Source organism: Polypterus senegalus, chromosome 13 (assembly GCF_016835505.1).
Source record: "Polypterus senegalus isolate Bchr_013 chromosome 13, ASM1683550v1, whole genome shotgun sequence".
Taxonomy (NCBI): domain Eukaryota; kingdom Metazoa; phylum Chordata; class Cladistia; order Polypteriformes; family Polypteridae; genus Polypterus; species Polypterus senegalus.
This window is the reverse complement of record NC_053166.1, coordinates 7,077,330-7,099,701: the sequence shown is the minus strand read 5'-3', so window position 1 is coordinate 7,099,701 and position 22,372 is coordinate 7,077,330. Positions and strand designations below refer to the sequence as shown.

Genomic DNA, 22,372 nt, shown 5'->3' with positions numbered 1-22,372 from the left:
CAGTTCAGACGTTTGATCTCACAACATCTAAAGTGATCCCGATTGCTTTGCCTTTTTGAGTTTCGAGTTTGGGCTCTGGCTTCCGTTCCTTTTTGACAACGAGTGTTGGCTCTTGATTTTGTATTTTGGCATCGTGTGGCATGGTGGTACAGTGCCTCGCCTCGCAGTACCGAAACCAGAGTTTACATGCCGGCTCCTCCCTGTATGGACTGTGCATGTTCTCCCCGTGTCTGTGTGGGCTTCACAACATGCAGGTGTGTGTGTTTGCCCCTTGATGGACTGCTGCCGGGTGCAGGGTTTATTTCGGCCTTGTGTCCTATCATGGCTGGGATGGGCTCCAGCCCCCCAAACCCACCGGCCGTGGTCTGAATTGGGTGGGTTAGAAAATGAGATGATGTGACCTCCTGTTTATACCTGCCGTCTGATGATTCTTCTGCTGTCTTATCTCCTTGGTGGCACTTTCACCACCTGCTGCATTTGTTCTTTTCAGGACCATCCTTAAAACTAGAGGGCACAACACCCACCGGACAGCCCTGCATCAGGATCTATAGGTTCAAGGTCAGTCGTGTTTTGCCGGTGCCAGCTGCTCCTGTGGCACTTTGTGCCCGCCAGTCCTGCATGGGGCAGAGACCATTTGAGAGAAGTCCCAAAGACGAGGCGGCATCTGTTTGGCACCCGCTTCTGTGCCGTAACACACCGTTCTTGTATTTTGGGACTGCTGTTGTGAACGACTTGTTCTAATTCATGGCACAAACAAGGACAGATTAGCAGCAATTAAAGCACCTCGCTGGCACTACTGAACGAGCTGTCCAACAATGAGCCACTCTAGAGAGCTGGCACACTTGTGCTGCATTTATTTTTTGATATACTCAGTTAATCCCTGAGGGGAAGTTGTCTTTTCTCGTGACCTTTGGGGGGGTCAGAGCCTTTGTACAGATTGGCGTATTTATGTGTACTTGAAGGGCGTACAGTGGATACAGAAAGTATTGAGACCCCTTCACATTCTGCACACATGTAGATGTTATGTTTTTGGTCATCAAATAATCCGTTGTGACAAAAAGTGACAACATGTTGTCAGAAAGGTTTATAAATTAATTCAAAAATCAAACCAGACTCTTCATTCAGTACTCTGTGGAAGCCCCTTTGGCAGCCATTCCAACCTCAAGTCTGCTTGGTGAAGTCCCTGTAAGCTTGGCACACCTGGAATGGAGTCACTGATCCCAAATCTTCTTGACAAATCCTCTCCAGCTCCATTGGATTGGATGGGAAGCTTCTGTCAACTGGTACCTTCAGGTCTCTCACATGGGCTCTAGCTGGACCACCTAATGACACTCAGAGACTTGTCACTCCAGTGTTGTCTCTTCTGTGTGCTTTGTGTCTCATTGAGCCGTCGGCCCAGTCTGAGAGGTGCACTCTGAAGGTGGGTTTCTTTGAGGACCACTCTTTGACTGGCTGCAATCGTCCTTCACACAATTCTGACCAGTGTCCCTGTCTCTATATATAGATGCTGTCACCACCATGCGTCACCATAAGGATGGTATTAGGCAGCTGATGAGCAGTGCCAGGTCTTCATCAGACTTACTGCTTTTGTCTCAACCTTTGAATCTTTTTATTGTTCACTCAGAATCCTTTGCCTTTTAATTGAGGGGTTTCCGTCCATCTGCTCTACCATAAACACCTTATCGATGGAGACAGTCGTCCGTCAGACAGGTCCCCCCATCTCAGAACAGGACTTGTGAAGCTCACCATTGAGTTCTTGACCACTTCCCTGACTGAGGGTCCTTCTTGCTCAGTTAATCAGTTTGGCCAACTCTAGGAGGAGCCCTGGTGGTACCAAGCTTCTTGAGACCACTGGAATCAGGGGAATACGCAGCACTTTAGAAATGGTGGGATGTCCTTACCCTGACCTATGCCTCTCTATGGAGAGTTTATTGGACTTCATGGTTTGTTTATTTTTACCAGAGATGTACTGTGAATTGTGGGACCTTCTACACACAGGGGACATGTCACTTCAGTTTGGCTCAAGTGGACTCCAATCAAGTTCAAGAAACATCTCAAGGAGAATTAAAGTTCCACAGCAAAGGGTCTGCAAACATTTGTACACCTTTCCTAAAGCACGCTGTCACTGTTTGTCATGATGGATTATTGAGTGTCGATTGATGGGCCAAAAAATGACAAACGTGTAGCAGCGCCATCTAAAATGGACTACAATCACTGGGTCTCTAGGCAGAGATAGACAGACAGAATTTAGTATAGTAGGCAGGAATAGATAGATAGATAGATAGATAGATAGATAGATAGATAGATAGATAGATAGATAGATAGATAGATAGGAAAGGCACTATATGATAGATAGATAGATAGATAGATAGATAGATAGATAGATAGATAGATAGATAGATAGATAGATAGGAAAGGCACTATATAATAGATAGATAGATAGATAGATAGATAGATAGATAGATAGATAGATAGATAGGAAAGGCACTATATAATAGATAGATAGATAGATAGATAGATAGATAGGAAAGGCACTATATAATAGATAGATAGATAGATAGATAGATAGATAGATAGATAGATAGATAGATAGATATATAGATAGATATACATGAAAGGCACTATATAATAGATAGATAGATAGATAGATAGATAGATAGATGGATAGATAGATAGATAGATATGAAAGGCACTATATGATAGATAGATAGATAGATAGATAGATAGATAGATAGATAGATAGGTAGATAGATAGATAGATAGATATAGCCTTATCTATCTCTCTGTCTATCATATAGTGCCATGTATTTCGATCTGTTTATCTGCCCATCTTACATATTTCTTCCCATGAGTACGAGGGGTGAACCACAAATACCCAACGCCGCCCCACCACTGCTCCCACCCCCATAGCTCACCAGAGTAGACCTCGAGCAGTGAGCTGCAGGACACGATGCCATACTGGTTCCTGGCTATACACTTGAACATTCCGGAGTCTTCTGGGAAGGCCTCAGTAATGACCAGGGTGCAGACCTCCTCTAAAGAGAAGAGAAACACAACAGAGAGCATGTAAAAGTGGAGCCGAGGAGCCAAGACAAAGAACAGTTGGTGCAGATGATCCGTCCTCACTTTCCCAAACACAAACTGGTCGGACTGCTGCCACAAACAGCGTACTGAACAGTCAGTTCTGGAACATCTGGCCTCCTGGCAATGAAAAGCATGGCATGTGGCCGGCATGCCCAGAGAGAGCTGGCATTGTCAACGCTACTCTTGGTTTGCAGGCCTGAGGAGAGCCTGATTGGGTTTATTGGTTGAGCTGCCTTTAAGGGTTGTATGGCTGCTGTGCACCCAGTGTGTCAAATCCCCCCATTTTTCTCTCTGTGGATTCCATATAAGAGGGTTCTCTGCACTTTTGGGATCATTTTGTTTGAGTGAGCTGTCCCATTTTCCCTGTGCACTTGTGGACACCTGGTGTGTATGTGGTCACAGTGCTGACATTTTCACCTCCATCAGTCAGTTTTTCTCGATATCAGAAGTAACGTAAGTGTGACTTACCGGGCACCGACGTAGAGCTGGCCTCTGAAAGAGAGAGAGAGAGAGAGAGAGACAGTGAGCACATCATTATCAGCATCGTTAAGGTCTCATCCAAACACCCTTCGATTTTCTGACCTGTCACCTTCCATCAGAGGCTCACAGGGACAAGAGGATTTACACAATATGGGACCCAAGACAGGCCATCAGTCCGCCACAGGGCACACGTGTGCACAGACTCACCCACACTCATGCCAGACGGAGGACATTCATACTGACATTAGAGGGGCCATGAAATAGATTAAATAAACCCTATAGGCCTGGGGGTTGAGATGCGGCACCCTGCCCAACGTCTGATGCTGTATTTGGGGTGCGTGTTTCTGGTCACTCCAGACAGGGCATACAGGAAATATGCATGCAGAGAGCTGCTCTCAGTCACAGAAGATCAAGTAACCCAACCTACATACAGCGCCACCTTAAGGGTACAGAAGTCGGTTGCAAGTGCACAAAAAGGGACATCCAAGATGGAGTCCCTCTTTTAGATCTGCACAGTTGGATCCATAACTGAAATCGACAACTTGGGTGATGGTTGAAGTGGCCCCTCTTGAAGATCACTGTGCTCATGACAACATCCGAAATGACCACTAGGGGGAGCCCTTTGTAGATTGGCACACTCACAATCTACCTTCTTCTATAATACGCTACCATGGCTGTTCGCTTGTCTGTCCAGGCTTTTAAATCACCTGCAGCTCGCAAACCGTTTCACCTATTGACGTGAACTTTGGTACACAAATACTACGTGACGTCTACTATCCGCTTTTGTGGTGATGATTTTTATTACTCTTTTTATTTTTATTTTATTTTATTGTAGAATCAACTCTTGGTAGTGCGCCGCAGGGCAGCCGTGCGGCGCATGCGTATGGGCGCCGTTCTCGTTCCCTACCACCCTCGCTAATCATTCTTGAGGCAGATTGAAGACTTAAGTGCCAGCTTAGGTGATGAATTAAAGAAAACGTACTAAGTAATTGCAACAGAAAAACTAACTTAATCAGTTTTAACGTGAAAGGATGCCGACCAAAGAAGAGAAGCAGCGGGCCGCTAGGATGGAGAAAAGAAAGAGCTGCTCAGGAAGGAACAAGCGCATCAACCTCTGAGCAAACGAATGATAAACAGAGAAAGAGAAAGAGGATAAAATCATGAAGTGTATTCAAGGTTTGTCTATTTGAGTGTAGCAGTGCAATTCGGTTTTTGTCCAGCACTCTTTTGAACTGTTGCTTTTTGTCTGCGCACTGCGTCAGTTCACGTGAGCCGCTGAATATGGTTTTATACGTCACTCGCTCGCTTCTAGTTGTTTCGCTGCCTTCTTAATTATATAATGTATGTTTTCTTCAGCGCTTTTTGGAGCTCTTCCTGGTTTTCTACGTAATGTGTGATTACGTGAGAGGCGTGATGATGTCACACGAAACTCCGCCCCCACGGCTTTCGAGCTCAACTCCATTACAGTAAATGGAAAAAAATACCATCCAATTATGACCGTTACACGTAGAATTTCGAAATGAAACCTGCCCAACTTTTGTAAGTAAGCTGTAAGGAATGAGCTGCCAAATGTCAGCCTTCTACCTACACGGGAAGTTGCAGAATTAGTGATGAGTGAGGGCTTTGCCTTTTATTAGTATATATATATATATATATATATATATATATATATATATACACATACATATACATACATATACATATATATATATATAGAAACATATATATATATATACATACATATACATATAAATATATATATAGAAACATATACATACATATACATATATATATATAGAAACATATACATATACATACATCCATCCATCCATCCATTTTCTAACCCGCTGAATCCGAATACAGGGTCACGGGGGTCTGCTGGAGCCAATCCCAGCAAACACAGGGCACATGGCAGGAACCAATCCTGGGCAGGGTGCCAACCCACCGCAGGACACACACAAACACCAAGCACACACTAGGGCCAATTTAGAATCGCCAATCCACCTAACCTGCATGTCTTTGGATTGTGGGAGGAAACCCACGCAGACACGGGGAGAACATGCAAACTCCACGCAGGGAGGACCCGGGAAGCGAACCCGGGTCTCCTAACTGCGAGTCAGCAGCGCTACCACTGCACCACCGTGCCGCCCATATACATACATATACATATAAATATATATATAGAAACATATACATATACATATACAGTGGTGTGAAAAACTATTTGCCCCCTTCCTGATTTCTTATTCTTTTGCATGTTTGTCACACACAATGTTTCTGATCATCAAACACATTTAACCATTAGTCAAATATAACACAAGTAAACACAAAATGCAGTTTTTAAATGATGGTTTTTATTATTTAGGGAGAAAATAAATCCAAACCTACATGGCCCTGTGTGAAAAAGTAATTGCCCACTTGTTCAAAAATCACCTACCTGTGGTGTATCACACCTGAGTTCAATTTCCTGATTACTGCCACACCTGTTTCAATCAAGAAATCACTTCAATAGGAGCTGCCTGACACAGAGAAGTAGACCAAAAGCACCTCAAAAGCTAGACATCATGCCAAGATCCAAAGAAATTCAGGAACAAATGAGAACAGAAGTCATTGAGATCTATCAGTCTGGTAAAGGTTACAAAGCCATTTCTAAAGCTTTGGGACTCCAGCGAACCACAGTGAGAGCCATTATCCACAAATGGCAAAACATGGAACAGTGGTGAACCTTCCCAGGAGTGGCCGGCTGACCAAAATGACCCCAAGAGCGCAGAGACGACTCATCCGAGAGGTCACAAAAGACCCCAGGACAACGTCTAAAGAACTGCAGGCCTCAATTAAGGTCAGTGTTCACGACTCCACCATAAGAAAGAGACTGGGCAAAAACGGCCTGCATGGCAGATTTCCAATTCGCAAACCACTGTTAAGCAAAAAGAACATTAGGGCTCGTCTCAATTTTGCTAAGAAACATCTCAATGATTGCCAAGACTTTTGGGAAAATACCTTGTGGACTGATGAGACAAAAGTTGAACTTTTTGGAGGGCAAATGTCCCGTTACATCTGGCGAAAAAAGGAACACAGCATTTCAGAAAAAGAACATCATACCAACAGTAAAATATGGTGGTGGTAGTGTGATGGTCTGGGGTTGTTTTGCTGCTTTAGGACCTGGAAGGCTTGCTGTGATAGATGGAACCATGAATTCTACTGTCTACCAAAAAATCCTGAAGGAGAATGTCCGGCCATCTGTTTGTCAACTCAAGCTGAAGCGATCTTGGGTGCTGCAACAGGACAATGACCCAAAACACACCAGCAAATCCACCTCTGAATGGCTGAAGAAAAACAAAATGAAGACTTTGGAGTGGCCTAGTCAAAGTCCTGACCTGAATCCAATTGAGATGCTATGGCATGACCTTAAAAAGGCGCTTCATGCTAGAAAACCCTCAAATAAAGCTGAATTACAACAATTCTGCAAAGATGAGTGGGCCCAAATTCCTCCAGAGCGTGTAAAAGACTCATTGCAAGTTATCGCAAACGCTTGATTGCAGTTATTGCTGCTAAGGGTGGCCCAACCAGTTATTAGGTTCAGGGGGCAATTACTTTTTCACACATGGCCATGTAGGTTTGGATTTTTTTTCTCCCTAAATAATAAAAAGCATCATTTAAAAACTGCATTTTGTGTTTACTTGTGTTATATTTGACTAATGGTTAAATGTGTTTGATGATCAGAAACATTTTGTGTGACAAACATGCAAAAGAATAAGAAATCAGGAAGGGGGCAAATAGTTTTTCACACCACTGTACATACATATACATATATATATATAGAAACATATACATATACATACATATACATATAAATATATATATAGACACATATACATATACATACATATACATATAAATATATATATAGACACATATACATATACATACATATACATATATATATATATATATATAAAGTCAATGTATGTTATGTATGTTCCAGGATTATGTCCGAACGGCTGGAGCGATTTTCATGAAACTTGGTACACATGTTTCTCATTGGTCGACTAAAACTGCTGCAGGGTGAAATCAACCCTAACACACCCCCTTCTGGGTAGGGTAGGGGGTGATCGTGTGGTCTTGTATGCATATTATCATCCAGTTGGCATTCGGAACGACCACCAGAGGGCGAACTGGAGGTGACTGCCAGCATTCTTTAGGTTTGAGCCCCACCACCGCGCCCGCCTGTTGCTTTCAAAAGTAAATTGAGTTTTACGCGTGCGACTGTGTGTCTGTCCGGCACGGAGGTGAGACGTAGAGTTGGGGCGAGGGCTCCAGCTCCGAGGATACACAAGCAAGGCCAGCACACTGGCGAAGGGAAACCTCCTAAGAAAGACAGTCGCTTAGCAGTTAATGCACAAACAAATCCTCCTAGGACAGAGATGCCCAGAGTAGTTCTGACAATTTTAATACTTTCTAGAATTCCGTTCATTTAACAGCATGGGCTTATGTGAGCTGGGGAGGAAGGAAAACAATGTCTCCCCACGGTTCTCCTATAATTATTTTACAGGACGGAGTCACGGAACGGGCACAACAAATTCCTCCTGGAGAAGACAACCCTCGCAGGGCTGGACGCTATGCCCCATGGTGCTTTGCTGACGGGGGTGTGGGAGTACTGTGATATATGGCCGGTAATTTATCCTGGCCAATACCCTCAAGCCACCAGATGGAGCCCTCCCTGCAACATGGAGTTTTAATGCACAGCCCTGCTGGATACCATGGGGGCCGCCAGGGGACGCTGCAGGGAGGCTCAGAGACTTATATCGTCTGTATAGCCCGGAAGTACTGCCCAGTCACAGGGACAGAAGAGATGAAGTATTTCCGGGCTAAAGAGAAGAAGGAATTTTCATCTGACACAGAAGTGCTGGGAAATCACATGGACTGAAGGACAGAAGTACTTCCGGGTCAAGGACTATAACAAGATTATGGGAAACCCCAGCGAGTTGAGCTGAGTTGGGAGGAAGGGTGACAACACGTCTGGGAGTTGAAAGATTGTGATTGATTATTGATTGTTTATTGTGTAGTGCTTTATGCACTTTATTATTGTAAAACTAAATTATTATTGGGACTTTTATCTGGCGTCTGGTCTGAGGGTTCAAGGGGATGACAGCGCCCCCTATCTGTCACTATATATATATATATGGGTGGCACGGTGGCACAGTGGGTAGCGCTGCCGCCTCACAGTTAGGAGACCCGGGTTCAGTTCTTGGGTCCTCCATGCGTAGAGTTTGCATGTTCTCCCTGTGTCTGCGTGGGTTTCCTCCCACAGTCCAAAGACATGCAGGTTAGGTGGATTGGCAATCCTAAATTGTCCCTGTTGTGTGGTTGGTGTCTGAGTGTGTGTGTGCCTTGTGGTGGGCTGGCGACCTGAACGGGGTTTGTTTCCTGCCCCTAGAAAATCCCCTAGAAATCATGTGATGCAGCGGGCTGGGGGTCCATGGCTGTGCAATGTTTTCAAATCGGAGCAGAAACGGCCGATTGGTTACAAGGTTCACCCCACGGAGGCTGGAGGACGGTGGCAGGGAGACGGAATCGGGCTTTGAGTGTCCCAGCGGTGACCAGCTGAGGTGGCTAGGATGAGTGCCTGAGAGGGGGGGTCCGTGTTTGCCAGTGTCTTGACTTTGCTGAGAAGACCCAGAGGGTGAGCCGAGGAGACGCGAGACACAGAGAGAGATTTTTGATTGATTATTGATCGATTGATTTTAACTGTTTGTATGGAGGATTATTGATCAGAAGATATTTGCACCTCACGTTTCGAGCACTCATGTGACCTTTTGAATTTACTGACTATTCTCTTTTTCTCCAAGACTTGTCATTTGTGTCCTCATTCACCGCAGTCCATCATGGTTATGACTGTCGACATTCTGGGACATGGAAGGAGCCCAAGGCTGTGGGCACACTTAAGGGTACATTGCACCCCTATGAATTGTGGGGCATCACAAGCCCAAATAAATAAATGGAGAACATGTAAACTTCCCAATGACAGGTGTAAGAGATGGCGGGCAGCCCAACCAAGCCGGGATGCCCATGAAACTGAAGCTTCTTTAGGGCACTGCCTCCCCAAAGAACGTTAGATGGCAGCGGTGCCCCGAATTCCCACAGTGCACCATGGGACTTGGAGTTCTTTATCTCAGCCCAGTTGTGTGCAGTGGGTGCCACCAGGGGGTGCTGTGAAAATGAAGGAGCCATTTGGCATGGGGTTTTTTTCCCACCCAACCCGTGTGGGCAGAAGAGCAGAATCACTTCCGGGTTGGCCAACATAAGAGGACTTGCCGGCCTCACAGGGATGAGTCAAAATCGGGAGAGGAGAAGGACAACACTCTGCTAGGAGGAGTCGCAGGGACGTTTCTGGGTGTATTGGCAGGGTCAGATTGGCAGTACGGAAGGTAGAAGTTATTGGAGGTCTTTTCGTTAATAAAAAGTGTTTGTTTGAACCTGGGGCAGTTTTGTGTGGTTTTCTCTGAGGGGTTTGGGGTCTGTTGTGCCCCCTATTGGTCAGGAAATGAGTCCAGGACCCTGGAGATGAGTGTGGTGCTATTGTTACTACTGCTGTTGAGACGCCAACTTTAAAAGCTGTGATAATATTGCAGATGGAATAGCACCACATTCTCAAACCCGCTTAACGTACTTTAGCCTCATAGGATGCCAGAGCACATGCCAGCCACCCTGGGCACCAGCACACCAGGGTCAGACACACACATCGCCACTCACACAGGGCCAAGTCAGAGTCCTCACTTCGCCTAATGTGCCATTCAGGATGTGGGAGGAAAACCAGGACACCCCGAGGGAAGCCCACACAGAAACTGGGAGGTGATGAACCCGGAGGGCAGTGCTCACCGCAGATGGCATCACTGAATTAACACTAAAATCATGTGAAAGGATCCTGAAAGAGAAAATGCTCTGAGTGGCATTTCTGAAACAAGCAGCTCATGAAACAATTGAACCGCGTGCCCTCTTAATCTGAGCTGAAACGTGGCTTACTCTTTCGAAGGATGCGGAAGTCGGCGGAGTCCAAAATCTGCTCCTGTTCTCGATACCACAGCACTTGGAGAGGGGGGGTCCCGCGAATGCGGCACTCTAGCACCACCAGCTGGCCTTTCACGGTACTGACGTCATGCAGGCACTGGAAGGAGAAGTGAATGGCGTCAGTTTAGAGGGTCCTTACTGTTCAACTCTTGTGCAACTCTTACTTGTGCTAATCAACATGCAACTCATAGTCAGCAGAAATAAATGCCTTACCTGTTGGTGCAATGCAAAATTCGAGACCCCCAAAGTGCAGCCAAATAAAACTTTTATTTCAAACTTTCATGCCTCTGCACTCAAGTTAGATGTAGGAGACAAAATTCAATTAAACCCACTGAGCGGCGCATGGCCCACTTGTGGCAATTCACGGGAAAACCTATGGAATGCCATTTGTTAGTCGGTTGTTCTTTAACCAGCTCTGTCCTGAACAGGGTCATGGGGGTCTGCTGGAGCCAATCCCAGGTAGCATAGGGTGCAAGGCAGGAACAAACCCAGGGCAGGGCACCAGTCCATCACAGGGCACACACACACACACACACTCACCAGGGCCAGTTCACCTACTCAGCATGTCATTAGACTGTGCAGGGAAACCCACGCAGCCACAAAGAGAAAAGAATGGCACCAGAAAGAAAGAAATGGCACCACCTGAACGAGACAGAAAGGCTTTAAAAATAGGGGCTGGAAGACGGAGACGTGCAAAGTTCATTAGGCGGAAAAGTCCTGGTCTGTGCTGCGGTCTTGTCACGACTGAACTACTGCAGCCCTCTGCTGGCAGGAGGAGCAGCATGCATCACCACACATATACATACACATATACATATATATATATACACATACATATTTATATATATACATACTGTCACGCATGCGCGAGTAGGAGGCCGCGGACGGATCTTAAAGCACTTCGAAAGACGTTCGCCGGCAGGGAGTGGCGGGGTACTAACCTTTCTTCTTTGTCTTCCAGAAAAAGAGACGCTCCACCATCATAGCCTGCCCACCGTACGTCCACTTCCGCCCTTCCTCCGCCATCTTTCCTGACGTCAGCAGTCCCATCCTCCCTCACGGTTCCTTCCCAGCATTCCTCCACTTCCGGCTCCTCCTCTATAAAATGGCCGCCGACGCCTCTGAAGGGCGTCGCGCATATGAACTGTTTTGTCTATATTTTGACCGGTTTTCTTTCTGAAATATTGTGGATTGTCTGCAATATATGGGGCTGGAAAACCCCAAACCTTTATGTTGTCTATTGCTTCATCTTTTACAGTGGCGTAGCCAGCAGGATAAGAGCTCGAGAGACATGACTGAAGGGCAAGACCTAAACACAGTGCTGCAGGAGATGAATACCCAGATCCTGGCCCTGCAGCAGGCGCAAGCTGCAACCACCTGCGAGTTGGAGGAAATGAAGGTCAGGTTGGCAGAAGCCCGAAGGGTAAGACCCGATCCGCCTCGTCCAACGCCTCCGCCTCTGGTGCCCATGACAGAGGCGCATGACATCGAGTCCTACCTGGGCATCTTCGAACGGACAGCCACCCAGAACGAGTGGCAGCGGTCCGAGTGGGCGTCCATTCTGGCACCCTACCTGAAGGGACCCGCGCAGCGGGCTTATTATGACCTCCCTGAGAAGGAGGCTATGAGTTATGACCTCCTAAAGTAGGAGATCATGGCATGCTACAGCATCACGCCGGGCCAGCAGGAGACCGAATGGTGGAGCTGGCAGTTTGACCCGGAGAAGCCGGCCCGTGCATAGGCCTTCGACTTCTGGGGCAAAATGGGACGCTGGTTACGGCCCAAAGGTCCCCAAGCTCGGAAGGTCGTAGAACAGGTGGCCTGTGAGGGCCTGGTAAACGCCTTGCCAAGCTCCCTCGCCCAGCAGGTCCGGCGCCATCCTTATAAGGACATGCCAGGCCTCCTGGAAGTCCTGGAGCATCAGCTTGTGGTCTACCAAGCCGGGGGGTCGGAGAGGCACGCTCGTGGGAACCGACAGGGACGGGCGGCCACCCCTGAGCCCTCTCGACGCGCTGCGGATGCACCGCAGAGGCCTAAAGAAAGGCTGGCCTCCCAGCTCTGTTACAAGTGCAGCGAGACCGGCCATCTACTGCCGACCTGTCCCCTCAACACCCCAACGGAGCCGATGGACTGCACCTGGGCCTCCTACTCGCGCATGCGTGACTCTATATATACACATATATATACATACATACATACATACATACATAAATACAGTATACTGTAGGAAACCCACACAGACTCGGGGTGAACATGCAAACTCCACGCTATATATATATATATATATATATATACATACATACACACAGGGTGGCATGGTCGCTTCCCGGGTCCTCCTTGCGTGTAGTCTGCATGTTCTCCCCGTGTCTGTGTGGGTTTCCTCCCACAGTCCAAAGACATGCAGATTAAGTGAATTGGTGCCACTGAATTGTCCCTAGTGTGTGCTTGGTGTGTGTGCCCTGCAGTGTGCTGGTGCCCTGCCTGGGGTTTGTTTCCTGCCTTGCACCCTGTCTTGGCTGGGATTGGATCCAGCAGACCCCCGTGACCCTGTAGTTAGGAGATATATATATATACACACATACACACACATACATACATACACACACAGTATATAGATATACAGTACATATATATATTGTGGTAAACCAGCCTGGACACCAACAGACAGACACTGGCAGTTCCAAACTACAACTGGTTTGTTTGTTTACAGCATTTACAATCCGCACACAACACTGTGCCCCCTGCACCAAACACCTTTCTAGAGTCCGGGCCTCTCGATAGTCCTTCCTTCACCGCCTCTGCTCCTCTCTCCCACGCTTTGTCTTCTTCCTGCTGACTCCGGCTCTCAACTGGAGGAAGGCGGCCTTTTTTATTTCCACCCGGATGTGCTCCAGGTGCTCTCTGACGATCTTCCTGCGGCACTTCCGCCACACCTGGTATTCCTTCCGGCTGCAGTTTTGGATGTGGAGGAAGTGCTGATATCCAGGGCTGCTCAATCTTCTGGGTGCCCCCTTGTGGTGGCCAGGGGCCCAATAGGGTTGAGTTGCTCGATTCCCATGGCTCCCATACAGACCACAGCAGCTGCCCTCTCGTGGCCCAGGGGAGGTATAATCCCTCACCTGGTCCTTCCAGGCATCCTGGCTGGGCATAAGCTCCCAGCCGACCACCACAAAATATATATATATATACAGTAATCCCTCCTCGATCGCGGAGGTTGTGTTCCAGAACCCCCCGCGATAGGTGAAAATCCGCGAAGTAGAAACCATATGTTTGTATGGTTATTTTGATATATTTTAAGCCCTTAGAAACTCTCCCACACTGTTTATAAATATTCTCTGCACAGTTATACAGTAAACCCTTGTTTATAGCAGTTGATCCGCTCCAGACAGATAAATGAATTTCCAAGAAGTAGGATTCTTTATTTATAAATCTAATATTTTCGCAGTTAGTGCATTGAAAACCTGTTTACGACCTTCTAAATACGTTTTTTTAACATTATAAGAGCCCTCTAGACATGAAATAACACCCTTTAGTCAAAAGTTTAAACAGTGCTCCATGACAAGACAGAGATGACAGTTCTTTCTCACAATTAAAAGAATGCAAAGAGATCTTCCTCTTTAAGGTGCACATGAGAAGCGGAGAATGTCAGATAGTGAGAGTAAAGTAAACAATCAAAAATCAATAGGGCTGTTGGGCTTTTAAGTATGCAAGCACCGCGATTGAGCAGCGCAATGAAGGGATCAACGTGAAGGTAGCCTTTCAGCATTTTTGTACAGGCGCGTCCATATCTTCTAAGCAAACAGCCCCTCTGCTCACACCCCCTCCGTCAGGAGCAGAGAATGGGGCCAATCATACGCCTCCCTGATGGTATTGCATGATGGAGAAGGATCTGCCTGTATTTCTCAGAGAGAGTGAGAGAGACAGAGAAAAGCAAACAATGAAAAATCAATACGGGCTGTTAGAGCTTTTAAGTGTGCAAAGCAGCGCGGGAAGCATATTGTATATCATTGAGGAGTTTTATTTAATATGTAATACGTGCTCTGATCGGGTAGCTTCTCAGCCATCCGCCAATAGTGTTCCTTGTATGAAATCAACTGGGCAAACAAACTGAGGAAGCACGTACCATAAATTGAAAGACCCATTGTCTGCAGAAATCCGCGAACCAGCGAAAAATCCGTGATATATATTTAGATATGCTTACATTTAAAATCTGTGATGGAGTGAAGCCTCGAAAGTCGAAGCGCAATATAGCGAGGGATCACTGTATATATATATATATATATATATATATATATATACACCCTGTATATATACTGCTCAAAAGAATTAAAGGAACACTTTTTAATCAGAGTATAGCATCAAGTCAATGAGACTTCTGGGATGTTAATCTGGTCAGTTAAGTAGCAGAGGGGGTTGTTAATCAGTTTCAGCTGCTGTGGTGTTAATGAAATTAACAACAGGTGCACTAGAGGGGCAACAATGAGATGACCCCCAAAACAGGAATGGTTTAACAGGTGGAGGCCACTGACATTTTTCCCTCCTCATCTTTTCTGACTGTTTCTTCACTAGTTTCACATTTGGCTACAGTCAGTGTCACTACTGGTAGCACGAGGCGATACCTGGACCCTACAGAGGTTGCACAGGAAGTCCAACTTCTCCAGGATGGCACATCAATACGTGTCATTGCCAGAAGGTTTGCTGTGTCTCCCTGCACAGTCGCATGGAGGAGATTCTAGGAGACAAGCAGTTACTCTAGGAGAGCTGGAGAGGGCCATAGAAGGTCCATAACCCATCAGCAGGACCAGTATCTGCTCCTTTGGGCAAGGAGGAACAGGATGAGCACTGCCAGAGCCCTACAAAATGACCTCCAGCAGGCCACTGGTGTGAATGTCTCTGACCAAACAACCAGAAAGACTTCATGAGGGTGACCCAAGGGCCCCATGTCCTCTAATGGGCCCTGAGCTCACTGCCCAGCAGCAAGCAGCTCGATTGGCATTCGCCATAGAATACCAGAATTGGCAGATGCACCACTGGTGCCCTGTGCTTTTTACAGATGAGAGCAGGTTCACCCTGAGCACGTGACAGAAGTGAAAGGGTCTGGAGAAGCCATGGAGAACATTATGCTGCCTGTAACATCATTCAGCATGAGCAGTTTGGTGGTGGGTTAATGATTGTCTGGGGAGGCATATCCATGGAGGGTCACACAGACCGCTACAGACTTGACAAAGGCACCTTGGCTGCCATTAGGTATCAGGATGAAATCCTTGGACCCATTGTCAGACCCTATGCTGGTACAGTGGCTCCTGGTGCACGACAATTCCTGGCCTCATGTGGTGAGAGTATGCAGGCAGTTCCTGGAGGATGAAGGAATTGATACCATTGACTGGCCACCACACTTTCCTGACCTAAATCCAGTAGAACACCTCTGGGACATTATGTTTTGGTCCATCCAATGCCACCAGGTTGCACCTCAGACTGTCCAGGAGCTCAGTGATGCCCTGGTCCAGATCTGGGAGGAGATCCCCCACAACACCATCTGTCATCTCATTAGAAGCAGGCACCGATGTTGTCAGGCATGTATACAAGAACACAGGGGCCATACAAAGTGCTGCGTACAACTTGGAGTTGCTGCAATTCAATTTGGGCAAAATGGACGAGCCTGCCACATCATTTTTTCACTCGCGTCTTTGAATTCAGGGCTCTGTAGGTTGATCATTTTCATTTCCATCAAACGATGTGGCATCCTTTCGTTCCTAACACATTACCCAGTCTATATCAGTATAGATATCCAGGAGGATTTCTTTTTCCCATTGAGATCTGATGTGTTTTCAAAGTGTTCCTTTAATTTTTTTGAGCAGTTTATATATATACAGGTGGCAAAACTTTGCGTTTACACACCACTTGCCTCTCAAGGCTCAGCATCCACTGTTGTGCATGAGCTGAGAGTCACGTGTGCTTTGTGCTGACGTGTGCTTTGCAAACGCTAGAGTCTGTTGAGAGTGTTGGTTTGTTCTGTGGTGTGAGATTTACATTAAAAAAATACATTTTGCTCTTAAAAACTTGGGTTTTGGTTGCCTCTAAGGAACCGTGTGGGAATTTTAAAGCTTTTTTCCCTTTAGAAGGGTTTTTGCTTTTTTCGCCCGCACAAGAGCAAAAGTAGCTGGGTGTTTGGAAGTGCGCTTGGAAAAGTTATTTGTACTTGTTCTTTTCTTGTTATCTGTATTTGAATTAGCATCGAGGCGGCAGGGTAGAAAGCAGCAGTAACTGATATCGGCATTTGTAAATAAATAACCGCGTCGTCGTAACAGCGATTCCTTAGTTTAAAGGAAAAGAAAAAAAGGCCGCGGCTGACTTCAAAGCAGTAAAAGGTGGAAACTCAGTAGTGCGCAGGTAAGCGGCCTGCGTTAAGACACCGTCAGGCACAAGGAGCAGTAGGAGCAAATAAGGTAGTAAAGTTTTATTTATTTGTTTATTTTAGATTAAACAGTCCTTAGCCGTCCAGAGGCAGAACAGTTAAGTGGGCGACAGCGTATTGGTTCATTAATACGGGGGAATACAAACAGTGCGAGTGAAGAGCTTATAAGTAAGAAGAGCGCAAAGCTAGAAGAGACAGAGAAAAGTAAAGTTAACCTCATAGAAAGGCAAACAGCAGGCAGCTGAGAGGGAGAACAGTACAGGAGCTTAAGGGGAAAAGGTGTAAAATATCTGTAGCAGATCTTAGTGTTACCATTTAAGTTAAGGAGCAGCTGAAAGAAGAAGAAATTTAATTTTAAGAAAAAAAAAATATATAGTTAAGGCAGCTTAGTAATCCCAAATCAAATTTTAATAATGAGGCCAGTGCAATGCAAGTCCTGTTGGATGTTGGACTTTTAGATGATGGTTTGGAAGAGCCAGTTGTCTATGAGGGCTACATCTGCAAGAGATGCCAGCTGATCCAGCACCTCGAGCTCAGGGTCGCTGAACTGGAGGAGGAGTTGGCTGACCTGCGTTGTAATAGAGAATTGGCGGACTTGGCCCAGGTGTCCTTTAGAGATAGTGTGCACCCCTAAGGTGGCGCTGGAGGAGATTCCAGACCAGACAGGTAGGAATAGGTGGGTCACGGTCGCAAGGCGTAAGGTAAAGGGTGCACACTGTCCGGGGGCATCAACCCCAGAATTAGAAGTGTCTAACCGTTATCATGTCCTGGCGGAGCTGGACGGTGACTCTGATAATTCTGAGGTGGTAGGCAGGGTTGAGGAGCCCCAACGGGCCACCTCAAAACCAGTTCCCAAAAAGAGAGAGGTAGTGATAGTTGGGGACTCAATCATTAGGGGGATTGAAGCGCAGGTGTGCTCCAGAGAGAGAGAGTCTCATGCGGTGTGTTGCCTTCCGGGAGCACAGGTGGGAGACCTCCTGGAAGGGTGGATAGGCTCTTGGCCAGAGCACGGGTGGATCCAGTTGTCATTGTCCACGTTGGAACAAATGACATACATAAGGGTAGTCTGTCAGTTCTGCGATCCAAATTCAAAGAGTTAGGTACCAAGCTGAGGAGCAGAACTGACAAGGTAGTCTTCTCCGAAGTTCTGCCTGTGCCACGCCCAGTCCAGGTAAGATTGAGGAGATTAGAAGGCTTAACGTGGGCTCAAATCTTGGTGCAGGGTAGAAGGGTATAGGTTTATGGGGCATTGGGACTCCTTTTGGAACAGATGGGACCTGTTCCGCGTGGACGGGTTACATCTGAACCGGAGGGGCACCAATGTATTGGGGAGGCGTATGTGTAGGCTAGTCGAGGATTGTTTAAACTAGGGAATGGGGGGGCAGGGAGTTTAGGACAGGCCAGATTTAGATCTATACATGGAAGAACAAACAATGGTGTAGAAATAAAAATGCATAGTAATGTAAATTTTAAGCAAACACGTAAAGATAGAAGGATTAACACATTAAAAATAGCTTGCCTTAATGCTAGAAGTATCAAAAATAAGGTAAGTGAGTTGGAGTTGTATGTAGCAGAGCACAATTATGATATTATAGCAATAACGGAAACCTGGCTAAATAACAAAGATGGGGATGAGTGTAACATAGAGGGATACACATTATTAGGAAGGATAGACAGAACAGAAAAGGAGGTGGGGTTGCTGTTTATGCCAAACAGGAATTAAATGTAAGTCATCTTCAGTTGGATGATGAGCCCCATCTTAGTGAGGACATGTGGCTTCGCCTGGAAAATATTAGGGAAAAAGGTCTCATTTTAGGAGTGTGTTATAGACCACCCAATTCAGACAGTAATTTCAACACACATCTTTTAGTAATATCAAAAGGCAAGTTTACAGGGGATATTATAGTCATGGGGACTTTAATTATCCAAATATTAACTGGGATAACCTTACAGATGGAGGAGCACAAGAGCAGGAGTTTTAGAAGTAATCGCGACTGTTTTTAACACAGCATGTTAAAGCACCAACAAGGGGTGAAGCCTATCTGGATTTAGTATTCTGTAATAATCAGGATAGAATTGAGGGTGTAGAGGTGATTGAACCACTAGGGTCAAGTGACCATAATGTAATACAATTCTCAGTATTTTGTAAGAGTACAGATGCAAAGACTAAAATTGTTAAGTTGAACTTTAGTAGGGCTAATTTTGAGCAGATGCGACAAAGTCTAAGTAGGATAGACTGGGATAAGCTTTTAAATGTGGAGACAGTCGAGGAGCAGTGGAACAGGTTTAAAATGTTTTACATGTAATGCAGGACAGATACATACCTAAATTTGGAAGTAATAGGAAACTAAAAAATCTCCACGATGGATTAATAAAGATTTAAAAAGAAGTTGCAAAGGAAAAACTGCTGTATAAGGCATATAAGACTAATGACTGCAAAGAGAACCGTAGCGTATGAGAAATGAGGGCAACCATTAAGAAGGATATCAGAGAGGCTAAAAGACAGTTGGAGAGGAATATAGCAGATAAGGCGAAAGAAGACCCCAAGAGATTCTTTCAGTATTTTAGTAGTAAAAGAACAGTTAAGGAGGAGGTCAAGTTCATCAGGAATAGTAAAGGGAATTAAAAGATACAGACAATGAAATAGCAGATGCCCTAAACTTACATTTTTCTGAGGTGTTTACAAGTGAGCAAGTGGATAACCTGCCAGAGGTAAACACAACTACTAAGGAGGTACTGAGGGATTTGGAAATTGTAGAGGGAGAAGTGCTGCTCAGATTAAATAAGATGAAATCAAACAAATCACCAGGCCCAGATAATATTTATCCTCGTGTTCTTAAGGAGGCTAGTGAGTACATATATAAACCCTTGACACATATTTTTAGGAAGTCACTGTGCACTGGAGAGATTCCAAAGGACTGGAAAATGGCAAATATCATCCCATTATATAAAAAGGGTGACAGGGCAGATCCAAGCAACTATAGGCCAGTAAGCTTAACAAGCATCACAGGAAAATTAATGGAAGGAATTATTAAGGATAAGATTGAGCAACACATGACAAGGACAGGAGTTATTCTGAACAGTCAGCATGGGTTCAGAAGGGGGAGGTCGTGTTTTACTAACATGTTGGAATTCTATGAGGAGGCAACAAAAGGATACGATCAAAGTGGAGCTTATGATATTATTTATCTGGACTTTCAGAAAGCATTTGATAAGGTGCCACATGAGAGGTTGGGCATCAAGTTAAAAGAAGTGGGAATTCAGGGTGATGTTTTTAGATGGGTGCAGAATTGGCTCAGACACAGGAAGCAGAGGGTGATGGTGCGAGGAACCTCATCAGAACTGGCGATGTTAAGAGTGGTGTTCCACAGGGGTCAGTGCTAGGGCGCTGCTATTTTTAATATATATAAATGATTTAGATAGGAATATAAGTAACAAGCTGGTTAAGTTTGCAGATGATACCAAGATAGGTGGATTAGCAGATAATTTGGAATCCGTTATATCATTACAGAAGGACTTGGATAGCATACAGGCTTGGGCAGATTTGTGGCAGATGAAATTTAATGTCAGTAAATGTAAAGTATTACACATAGGAAGTAAAAATATTAGGTTTGAATACACAATGGGCGGTCGAAAAATCGAGAGTACACCTTATGAGAAGGATTTAGGAGTCATAGTGGACTCCAAGCTATCAACTTCCAAACAGTGTTCAGAAGCCATTAAGAAGGCTAACAGAATGTTAGGTTATATAGCCGATCTGTGGAGTACAAGTCCAAGGAGGTTATGCTCAACCTTTATAATGCACTGGTGAGGCCTCATCTTGAGTACTGTGTGCAGTTTTGGTCTCCAGGCTACAAAAGGACATAGCAGCACTAGAAAAGGTCCAGAGAAGAGCGACTAGGCTGATTCCAGGTCTACAGGGGTTGAATTATGAGGAAAGATTAAAAGAGCTGAGCCTTTACAGTTTAAGCAAAAGAAGATTAAGAGGTGACATGATTGAAGTGTTTAAAATTATGAAGGGAATTAGTACAGTGGATCGAGACTTGTATTTTAAAATGAGCTCATCAAGAACACGGGACACAGTTGGAAACTTGTTAAGGGTAAATTTCGCACAAACATTAGGAAGTTTTTCTTTACACAAAGAACGATAGACACTTGGAATAAGTTACCAAGTAGTGTGGTAGACAGTAAGACGTTAGGGACTTTCAAAACTCGACTTGATGTTTTCTTGGAGGAAGCAAGTGGATAGGACTGGCGAGCTTTGTTGGGCTGAATGGCCTGTTCTCGTCTAGATTGTTCTAATATATATATATATATATATATATATATATATATATGCTCTCCCTGCAGCATGGAGGTGCCCCGGATGCCAGCAGGGAGTCATGGACTATGGAGTTTTCCCTTACAAACCTACTGGATACCCCAGGGGCCAACAGAGGACGCTGCAGGGAGGCATAGAGAATCATATGTGCCCTATAACCCGGCAGTGTGTCATAGGCAGAGCGACAGCAGAAGTGATGTACTTCCGGGTTGAAGAAAAGGAATTTGTATCTGACCCGGAAGTGATAAGGATCACATGAACTGGGGATTAGAACACTTCCGGGTCAGGGACTATAAAAGGACTGTGACAGCTCCCAGACGGCGAGCTGAGCTGGGTGGAAAGGTGGTAACGCGTCTGGGTGAGTGGAGGACTGTTTATTGTGATTATTGTGGAATTTAATGAGTATTGTGGAGAGTAGGGTGCTTGGTGCACTAGTGTTAATAAATAAAGTCAAGTTTTGGACTTTTATCTGGTGTCTGGAGTCTTGAACAGGGGTTCAAGTGGTTCATGAGACTTTTTTGTACTTCCAAATAGCTCTTCTAATGCCAGCACTCTTTATTTATTTGTTAATCGAGATAAAGCCCACCAAGCTGAACCCATTCTTATGAGTTAATCCTTTGCTGTCGATTGCTTTGGTCTGATTGTAGGCGGCAAGAATTGTTAGCTCTTACTTGAATTCCAACTGGCAAACAACACTTGGCAGTTAAGAGTTGGGTTGCTTAGTTTTGTAGATGAAACAGACAACAATGGAGATGCTCTTACGGGCCAGTGCTCCTCAGAATGTTAGCATTGATGAAGAAGTCAGTAGCGGACTGATCAAGCACTGTCCCCAACACCGAAGGTGTCCGTAAAGGAATCACAGAGCCACATGTTGAATGTCCTAGGGTGACCTGCTGTGCAGAGATAGCGTTCAATCGATCTTAGCCTCGTGAGAAGCTCTTCATCAGTGTGAATATTTTGAAGAGCACTTATAAATCGGAGCTTCTTCTTCCTAGTGTTTATCT

General features: G+C 45.4%; 1 protein-coding gene across 3 annotated transcripts in view; it reads right to left on the bottom strand.

Annotated features, from left to right (window-relative positions):
* Positions 1 to 22,372, bottom strand: part of myot (myotilin) — a 120,195-nt gene that overhangs the window by 50,437 nt on the left and 47,386 nt on the right. For all 3 annotated transcript variants that reach the window (XM_039776238.1, XM_039776239.1, XM_039776241.1), the window contains exons 5-7: positions 10,588 to 10,729; positions 3,553 to 3,576; positions 2,916 to 3,035 (exon numbers count right to left, since the gene is read on the bottom strand). In XM_039776238.1, coding sequence (XP_039632172.1) covers positions 2,916 to 3,035; positions 3,553 to 3,576; positions 10,588 to 10,729 — 286 coding nt within the window. The remainder of the gene's footprint in view (positions 1 to 2,915; positions 3,036 to 3,552; positions 3,577 to 10,587; positions 10,730 to 22,372) is intronic.